This window comes from Arachis ipaensis, chromosome B9, assembly GCF_059453495.1.
Source record: "Arachis ipaensis isolate K30076 ecotype BB chromosome B9, ASM5945349v1, whole genome shotgun sequence".
In the NCBI taxonomy this organism is placed as follows: domain Eukaryota; kingdom Viridiplantae; phylum Streptophyta; class Magnoliopsida; order Fabales; family Fabaceae; genus Arachis; species Arachis ipaensis.
Genome location: NC_142444.1, coordinates 29,299,791 through 29,310,724, shown reverse-complemented (window position 1 = coordinate 29,310,724; position 10,934 = coordinate 29,299,791). Strand labels below are relative to the sequence as shown.

At 33.1% G+C, this 10,934-nt stretch overlaps 1 protein-coding gene across 1 annotated transcript; it reads right to left on the bottom strand.

Moving 5' to 3' along the window:
- Positions 1-8,444: 8,444 nt before the first annotated feature.
- Positions 8,445-9,579, bottom strand: LOC148544140 (protein FAR1-RELATED SEQUENCE 5-like). Its single transcript, XM_088498880.1, has one exon. The coding sequence runs from the start codon at positions 9,282-9,284 to the stop codon at positions 8,445-8,447; it is 840 nt and encodes a 279-aa protein (XP_088355006.1). The 5' UTR covers positions 9,285-9,579.
- Positions 9,580-10,934: the final 1,355 nt, after the last annotated feature.

Genomic DNA, 10,934 nt, shown 5'->3' with positions numbered 1-10,934 from the left:
GTTGCTGGCAAACACAGGATACAGAATCTATGACTATAATTATAGGAAGCTGGTTCTGATGCAAGAACAACATGGACAACAGATGTTTGAGAACAATTGCCTCTCCCAGTGAATTCGACAAATGGAGGAGGAGAATGCTAAATTACACAGTCAAGTTCAACTCATTGAGGATATGTTCGATGGTTATTGACAGATTAATTATGTTTGGTTTGGTTATTGAAGGTATGTGAATCTAGGAGATAGATATTTTAATTTGTGTATGTATTTTTTGGGCTGTTATTGTCATTGTGATTTTAACTTGGGATGTGTGTTGAACTTATTTAGTTTATATCATTGAACAAGAATTTAATTACCAAGTTATCCACATTGGGGTTATCCATATGAATATGACACAATGTCTCTGCGTTTGTGTTGAAATAGACCGATGTCTCATAATATCATTTAAAATGGACGACGTTAAAACGGTATTAAATACAGGGCAAGACAAATTTTCATTATAGATAAATGTAATTCATGAATTTGGTTCGATATAAATTTAAATTTGGTGCCAAGACGTATTCTTTTTACGTCCGAACAAGTTTAAAAAATAGTCTAGGTCATGTGAATAAATTTGAATCAACAAATGAAATAAATTAAATGCAGCTTAGTCCTGTTGAAGGAGAAATTAAACTAAACAAATCATGAGTTATGATGGTGAAGTTCCTGATGCCTTAATTAAATGTGTAATTGTAGTTCCAGTAAATAAAATATATTATTTATCGTTACCAAAAGTAATAATTTTTTTTTGCAAGTGAGTAATTAACGATTCATATTCGCTCCAGCTAATATTTTATTTAAAATATTTTTTTAAGGTTATTATACATTGAGTTAATAACCATGTTGATAAAATAATAAAGTTTTCTGTTTTTTCATGTACCCAAGTCTATTAAATATAGGTTGCGGCACCGTAGCAGGTAAAATCTTCGTGGATATTCAGGTATAGATTTGGAATAAGATTGATTTGATAGAGAGAGAACTTTTTTCAAAAGTGGCTAACAATAATATTTTTCTCAATTTAAGAATTATTATTTGCTTTTAAGTTTAATAATTTAATGATTTATCTAACATAATTATTTACTCTATTCAAATATCATTTTTTATCTTTTAAATCTTATTAACTTTTTACCACTAATAACAATATATTTTTACACGTCAAGTCATTTTGTTCAATATTTTTTTTATTATTTCTTTTAGTTTTATTTTTTTAATTCTTACATCTATTATCATATAAAAATATTTTAATTTTTATAATAATTCCTAATTAAATGTATTAATAATATATATATATATACACATAAAGTTAATTTATTTTAAATTTTATTTATTTTTTCATGATATTAAAATTAGAACATATTAAATGAAATATTTTTTAATATGAATATATTTTTCATACTATATTTACTAATTTATTTCAAATGCATACATAAAAAATATTAAAAAAAATACTTTGTTATGAATGACATTAAAATATAAAATTGTATCTTTATTGTAACTTTTTATTTTGATATGATCTTTGTTAAAAAAATTATTGAAAATAATAAAAGAAACCAATGTCACTAAATACGTAATACAATATTTGATTATACAAGTTTTTAGATTTCAACCCCAGAATTATAAATTTTGGATCCGCCAGCGCACACTGAATATGTGGTCCTTGCCGGAGTAATAATGAAAAAAAAATTAAAGTTGTCCCAAGGAGAATAATACTAAATGATACTAATAAACAAAAAAAAAAGTTTAACATAACTATAAATAAATGTTTGCAATTATTTTGTCTTTAGACTAACATTATGGAATAAGTATATTTTACATATTCAAGATTATACTAATAACATCTTTTTTAGCACTTGTACCTATTAAGAATAAGTTATGATTTATAAAAGTATGTTTTGGCAGTGTTTTAATACTGTAGTTCATTTAAAAAAAGAAAAAAAGAAAAGTGACACTCTTTCACTACAACTTGTACTTGAAGCATAGACAATAAAGGCTACTAAATGACATTCTTGTGTTATGTGGAATGTAAGCGCGGATACTTAAGAATGGAGTTGGTAGAAGCTTGATTTGACAAAGAGATTGCTTCTCATGGAAGTTTTCAGTAAAAGAGAGAAACTCTTATGTGTTTTTTTGGTTGGACCAATCGATTTTTAGTTTGGGTCAACTTTTTTATTCCGGCCTCTTATTTTATACTGTTGGCCCATTCAGAGATAGTGATAAATATATTGGCCTTCAGTTGGTGGTACAAAGCAAAGTGAGAGTTCCATATTGGCTCACTAACACATAGAATTGGTTTTTGATAAAATCTTTACTAATATGGAGGAAGCAAATAAGGGTGACCTTGAAGGCAAATCAAAGCTCCCATCTGCCGATGCCTCAGTTATGGAAACTAATACTCAGAAAGATATCACCCTTGAAGAGGATCCGTTCCTGACAATGTTTAAAAAAGTACGTGAGGTGAGATATTTCGTTCTGATCATGTTGATTATTAATTTACAAACCTAATTTCAAATACTAATGCATTCTTGAACATTCCTTCCAACATCTACTTGAGAATGACAGGGTCACTTGGCCCATTGTGGAGTCTCAAGCACAACAGATGAAGAAACTAACAACAATAGTAGCTGGCCATGCAACAATGATGGAGGTGTTATTGACAAACGATAAAGAAGTCAGATGCCACGAACGACAAAGTGAAAACGACAAATGCACAAGTTATAGGCTTAACAAAGAAACACCAAAGGAGAAGCAATCCGGTTGTTAAGGAGATTGTGAATCTGGATGCAATGCTAATGTCTCAGGTTGCGGCTAAAGCCAAGGCCAATGGGAGCAAGAACGTCAGTAGTACAAGGAGTTGTCGGCAACAGCAACTGTTGAAGGTGAAATGCTACTTTTATATGTGCTCTAGTGTATATGACATTCTGAGGATGTATTATGTTGACTCTGGTGTAATTATAATATTTATTTCTTGTATTGTAGAAAAAGCTTGAGTATGACACGGGAGATGAGTCACTGGGTACTTCTCTGGGTTATCCCTCCGAGGACCTTTCTCTGTTCTCGACGGGGTTTGCTCAATGGAAGTTTATGGATTATAGGACTTGCCGGAGGCAATTAAACAACAGAGCAAAATGTATTATGCTTGGTTTTGTGTGTGATGTGTATTTTATAATTATCCTAAAATTATCTCCCCTACAATGTCGCAGTTCTTCAACGTTGGTTTTCACCCTCCACCCAAGAATCAATTTGGTGCAACAGAGAAGGTCGTGGCAACATATATATATATATTTTCCGCTGTTTTGAATGAGTGGTCAGGTCGAGTTATAGTGATGTGCCTTTATCTGTAGATGTTCATGCAAAATTTCTTGTTGCACGTTTATAGATTATTTTTTCTTGTTTTTTTTTGAAATATTTGTTGGATGAAGTTGTTATTGTCATTGAGTTGGGCCATTTGTTAAAAAACTATAAACTGTTAAAGATCCCTTTTTTGGGCCATGTTTTGTTGGGCCTGTAACATCACTCCCTTGAATGGAGTACACCGTATTTTGATATTACTTTGGTAATTTACTTTAGCTTGTGAATATCTGCCTTGTAAGTTTGTTTATCACTTTCAATCTAAAAATAAGGACATTCTGTTTCTGGAGAAGCATGGCCAAGGAGACCGGGGAGCATTTTGAACACTTTGCCCGAAGCATGAGGTTATTGATGATGTGAGTTTATGGTGACTTGCAGTTAGTGGACTTAGTTCTTTTCATGTATGGTGAAATTAATCTCCGAAACTTGGTTTCACCAATTTGTTTGCATTAATTAACAGGTGCTAAACTTGCTCGGAAAAGTTCTAACAATGAAACGTCAAGAGCCAACCTGGTGGTTGTCGACAACTTTTGCAGTGAATAAATGTTTCCCGTCGATTTATTTGGAACTGCTCTATAAATCCTTCCAGCTAGCTTCTGCCTAACTGTGGTGTTTTGAATTGTTCGATCCAACAATTAATCCTTAACCCTACTACTTACTATAAAGAAACATTGGAATTTATTTGTACCCGTTACATGGGATGGGTTGATGATATTACAAAGGTTTGTTCAACCTCTAGTGGATTCCTATTCATCCTTTGTTGTATATTGTGATTCTCATCATTGACAAGTGTGAATTTTTTAATATAAATATATGTTCCACTCAACCTGAACAGGCACTGGTATCTAATGATCGTTGATATCTCGAATGAGGACCTGATTTATCTGGACTCAGCAAAATTCTCTAGGGAGTGTATTGGTAGACTCCAAATTATGGATTATATGGATAGATATCTCTGGCTTAAATTATTTGTGTACTTTACTGAAGACATTTATAATGTTATTCCAAAATTAAATATAGCTATAATAGTGTTGCTATATTTTTCAAACATAAATAAATATATGTATATATATGTATAAATATTTGTACAAATAAATGTATAAATTAAATTGATTAATTATATAAAATTATTGTTAGATATCACACTTGAAAATTAAACTCATAAATTTTAAATTAAATGTCACTTTATTTAATATTAAAAAAATAGTTAAAAAAATCCTTTTAAACTAAACTTCTTCTTGCTTGATTTTTTTGTCATAGATTTGGTTTTTATATATGGCAGGATCAATTTTTTTTTCTTGTTTTTTCCTTGTAAGTTGTGATGTCACATCTTGTTGCATTATTAGGGTACGGAATAAATAGAACATAGTGTTCGATTAACAATTACCTTTTAGGCCTTTTTTATGGGAATACAATTTTGGTATTGATTTAGCAAGATGTCAAAATTTGAGGATATTATTGCCTCCGATCAAATTAGGGAGGTACTGGTAGACTCCAAGTTATGGATTATGTTGTATACATATCTATGGCTTAAATTATTCATCTATTTTACTCAACACATTTAGAATTTACTTCCAAAGTTATGCCTGGCTTTCATAGTGTTGTTATATATATATATATACAAATTTTGATCCACAAGCAGATTTATGGACTACGACGGTTAATCCTTACTCTATATTTAAATCCCCGTATAAGCACTTTTCTTGTAAACAATGTTAAAAGATAAGAAATAATTTTATCAAAAGGAAGCGAGTATTCTGCCACTGGTGTCCAACTTTCACCTGAGAGAGCCACTTGTCAGCCAACAATAGGATAAATCGTAAGAACTATTAACTCGCGTGTAGATTTTAGTTAACATGATTGCACATTACATTGTTTAAACCTCTGTTTTCTCATGCCAATGTAGAAGAGACTGTGGTGTTTTTATGGCTCAAACGATGCAGTTATCCCACCTTTGGAGTTCATATGATCTAGAGGTAAGAGTTTGTTTACAAAAACAATATATGAATAGACATTTTTGTGTCTGTACTAGAAATGATATAGAACATGTGCTCATTTTGTAAGCATATACTATAATATATCTCTTAATCATATCTGAGCCTCGAAGACATAATATTAGTGGTTCCATGCTATTCTAACTCATGTTGTTGTACTTTACATTACTTTAAATTTATCTATTACATGATGTCACCTTAGGGAGTTAATGATCTCATAAGGATGAGGCTAACATTGGACATATTCTTCTCAAAAGCTAACAAAAAGAGAGATGAGGTTGTGAAACTTGCAATTGATTAGTGGAACAAAATTGACTAGAATTCTACAAAGAAGGGAGATAAGTCCTCCAAAAAAACATGCTATTGCAATTACTACCATCGCAAGTAGCAGCAGCTAGAGCATGACCATATAATGATTGGAGTTCGAATGCCGTTCCCACGACCTTTTTTGTGTTAGCATGTTTATGTTGTTTTGGTCACAACTGTACTGCTGTTTTGCAAAAATTAAAGTTGCTACAATTTGTAATTGAGGCGAAGGCCTTGCTACTTGGTGTTTTGGCATGATCGGTAAAAGATTATGAATTTAACCAATTAGTGATGCATATATGCGCATTTACTGATCATTGACATTTTTTTTTTGAAGAATTTTATGTTATGCTAATATAAGTTTTTTGTTGTAACTAAATTTAAAGCCCAAATGGGTTTCACAAACTTTTATTAATTGGCAGAGTTGAAGTAATTTGAAAACCCAATTAATTATTCCAAAAAGAATAATAATCTATAGTATTCAAGAAAGTTAAAAAAGCCATGGACACATGGGGCAGTTTTTAGAGAAATTAATTTGTTCACCAAGCTAGAAGTAGTGTATGTGTTCTCTGTACTTTTCTTTCCCTTATTTGGACGAAATGCCTCATTCAATCTATTTATGCTTTTGCCAGATTGTTATGTTCCTTTTCCATAACATTTTGATGATAGGGAAGTTTGTTCAATTGCAAATTATTGATTAAAAATACGATGACAAATTATAATGAGGTAGCTGGCGCAAAAATTATTTTAATGCATGACAGTAATAAATATTTTCTATCTTGTTGTATTGATTTAACTATCCCGTTACAAATATTTAAAACCTGCAACTTTGACCAAAATAAGCTCAAATACTCTGCAACAAAAAATATTTATTACAAAAAATTCCTACAAATAGCACTACCTAAGGAGTATTACTTTGGCGGGAACGCTTTTGCATGGGTGAAAACTGATGAATTACTATTGAATGAAGCATTCAATGATCGTATAAGCTCCAAGACCTGCAAAATCATGACACAAATCAACTGTTATAGTTCCCTAACAATGAACAAACAAACGGCATAATTCTTGCAACATGAACTACATAAAAGATTACCCACTTGTGCATGGTAACAGGAACTACCTACATCAAGCCACGAAGTGACATTCTCGCTTTGGGCAGTTCCAATTATAGGGCTACAGTTTCATTTGGGTCGACATGATCCTATTTGACCTGTGCAGTGGCCCTCCTTTTACTCCTTCGTAAATGTCATTTGCCTGCTAAAACCTGTCGAGAAGGCCACCCATGTTAACTAATCCCTTTACCAAGCATTCATCCTTATTTACTATTTATAAAAATGTTTCTCAGAAACAGATAAAGACAAGAAAAATAACCTTGAATAATAGTATCGAATAGGAATTTAATCATTAAATACATCATGCATAAAATGTCAAAAATATCAAGAACTAACCTTCTCGTAAAGGTAGTGTTACACTTTTCTGGTATTTATAAATATCTTTTTCAAAAACAGATAAAGACTTCTACAATAATCTTGAATATTAATATCGAACAGGAGATTAATCATTAAATGCCTCATTCAAAACATGTCAGAAATACCAAGAACTAACCTTGTCTTAAGCTAGTCTTACACTTATTTGTTATTTATGCATATCTATCTTAGAAACACATAAAGACAACAACAATAACCTTGACTATTATTATCGAACAGCAAATTAGTCATGACAACTAACCTTGTCATCAGCTAGTCAAATAATTGATTTCTCCTCTTCTTCATCATCTTCACTACCACCTTTTAAGAAACTGGTGTTCTGTTGAAGACATCTCCGTTTTGTATGGCCGGTCTTCTTGCAGTTGGTACATCTCCTCTTTTTTCCTTTTTGTCCTCTTGACCGAGGGGCTCCCTTAGGTTTTACAACGATAGGATCTCTAACATGTTGTTCAACATGTGTCTTTTCGCCGTCAGTGGCTTGTCCCAACGGCTCCTCAAGTTGGCTACAAAGATTGCGAATTCCATCTATAGTAGATTTGAAAACTGAATGATTTTTCAATCCAAGATACAACATCTATTGCGATGTAGCATGGAGTGCCCCATGCCGTAATAGAAAACCTCTATCACTAAAACTCTTGTTACTTTTTTCTTCCTACTCATCAATTGTATTGGCATCTCTCTTCCATCGCTTCAGAATCAAATGGCTTGGAATATCCTTCAAATGCTCATGCTTTCATCACGAAAAACATGTGCTTACACAGAAATCTTTCTTTCTCCCAAAATCGACATCGACATTCAAACTTTAACGAGTTATTGTCAAATAAGGTGACTACGTTCTGACCAGGATGACCATATTCTCCCATAGTATAGACCATTGTTGTCGAAACCCTCCTATATCTCACACAATTAAGGCCTTACCATCAATATCTCTCTTAACTTGCATAAATATTGCTCTAGTGTAGACAGCCATAGCACACTTCTCAGTAGGATCCAAACATGTGAGGACTGGAGTACTGCACATTGAAGTGAACTATGCAACCAACTCATTGTTATGGTATTCACGAACCCCCAACTTGAGGTTTTGCACAAGCTCCAAAATACTGTGTCTCGAGGTTAGCAATTTCTTGACATGAGAATTTATTCCCTCATACTTGGATGTAGTCCGGTATCCAGCACAAAACTTGCCATGTAGGTATGCGCTTGCCCACATGTGCCTCTTCTCATACATCTGTGTTGCCCAACATTTTTGGTGCAAAACTGCAAACTGTACTCCTCAGCAGCTTAATCCATTGGAACTTAAATTCGTCAGCCTCCATGTCCGCATATAGCCACTTAGAGAATATCTCATGAAACATTGCTCCCTTCCGTTTGAAGTAACATTCTTCTGCAAATGCCATGCACACAACCGATGGGTGGTTTTAGGAAAAACCTTTTTCATCGCTGCAATCATTGCATCGTCCCCATTGGTTACGACAACGGACAAAGCTTTATTACACATAACCTTCGACAAATTCTCTAACATCCACGTGTATGATGCAATAGTTTCATTTAGAACCAATCCAAAACCAAATATTGTAGTTTTCTTGTGGTTGTTTGAGCTAGAGAATATCACCAAAGGTCTGTTGTATTCATTCTTTTTGTATATTGAGTCGAAAGCAACAATGTCTCCAAAGTACTGGTAGTCAACTCTACTAATTCCATCCACCCAGAACATGTTCGCCAACATACCATCCTCTGTTAAGTTATACCTAGCCATCGCCATTGGATTGACTGCCGCCTTTCCCTCCAGGTATACAACGGCAGCATTTGAGTCACCATCAACAATCTTTGAACGACGCATCTTGTCGATGTAGTTATATGCTTCCTTCTTCATAAAGCCCAGCAAAGAATACCCTCCAGCAATCCTAGCCATGTAGCCGAGAATCTTAGACGTAGGTACACCATACCCATGCATGTCGTCTATGTGTGCCTTTGCAGCATCTGACATCTGACGAAATTTTGGAATCATGTTCACCATTACTCGTAGTGTCAACTCATGATTATGCTCCAAAATAACTTTCCGAACCTTCCATATTGAGTTTTCCCTATCTAGGTAAATTGACAACTTCGCCATACAATTAGTCCGTGTTTCAAGCCGGTGACCCCTTGTCTATCCAATCTACAAAGGTATTTTTCATCCCTCAATCATGACCTATTGCAAAAGAACCTTCTTCATATCAAATTTCCTTCCTCATCCTTCCTATAATCTCCTTTGCGCACACCAAATCCATGGCATCTCCTAAATTTAAATAAAATTCATAGGCACGTTCCTCACTCCGAAACACCTTCCTCATTATCAGCTGTTCACTCAATCTAATAACATTACCATAGTCCGATGCATCCTCATCAGATACAGTGTCTATGACACCGACATCACATGCATCGTCAAAATCCTCATTGCATTCATGCTCTCCATCCCTATCCCTTACCCTGCTGTGCACACCTGCATCTATGACATTTCAAGATTTCATCTATGGAAATTAATTTCAATTAACAAAATTGTCAACAACAATTCAATATACACCGACAAGTCATCCGATACAAAATAAGTGTATTTGAAATCAATTTTTTCAATTATTGAATGGAACCATAAAGAGTTTTCAAATAAAGCCCGCACTTCTACCAAAAATTGCTCACACTCAAAAACCAACGTCCCTATTAACCAACATTTCAAATTGAAATCTAATATACTCATTTCACTTGATTTATTTGAATAGTCCACATCGAAAACTATATTATCCAACATTTCCAATTGTAATCTGCCATACTCATTCCACTAGGTTTATTCTAATAACCAACAACAAAAATTAAATCCTCTAATTCATTAGAGACAATTAACCCAACTAAAAGATAAATTAAAATAGCATTTTTTCATATTCTAGAAATATCTATCAAGTTTTTTCTTTACACAGTCAACATTATTAATGTCAAAAAATTAAAAAATGGAATAAAAGGTTTTTCAATATTATAAAAAAATAAAATTTTCTAAACTATTATTGGTTAATAGTTAAGTTTTTATCGATTAATAGTATATAAGTAAAATAAATTTCATTAGTACTATAATGTTGAATATCACTACAAGAAATAGTGTAATTATCGACGCTAAAAATTGACGGTCAGATTTTCTGTCGCTAATTTTCGATGGCTTGTCGTCTATAAAATGAAAAGGAAATTATTAGAAATAAAATATTAAAATCGACAACCATGTCATCTATTATTTTGGCAACCTTCTAGCACCTCAATTTTATCGTCATATTACCGACAAAATGGTGGGTGAATTTTTCTCTTTAAAATCGACTGACCAGTTGTTTATTTTAACAATTATAATATCGACAACTTTTATCGTCAATAAATTTAGACGATTGAAATTTCTTTCTAAAACTGAATGGATGGTATAAATTTATTTATATAAAATAGACAGCTGAAGTGTTGGTTTTTATTTTAATTAAAATCGACAAAACTACTGTCGATTTTTATCAACAAAAAATCATACACGCGTTTACTTCCCGCGTCCATCCTGTCACTCAATTTCACCAAAATTAATCCCAAACCTTCAGAGATTCAGAACATACACTAAATAACCCCAAAAGTTAACCACAAAGTCTCAGAGTCGGACTGCTTCTTCTTCTCCAACGCCCGAGAGTAGGGGCCAGAGACGGAGTCACGGAGAGAGGCAGAGAGCTGCCGGAGAGTAGAGCTTTTTTCTTCTTCTTCTTCTTCTTCT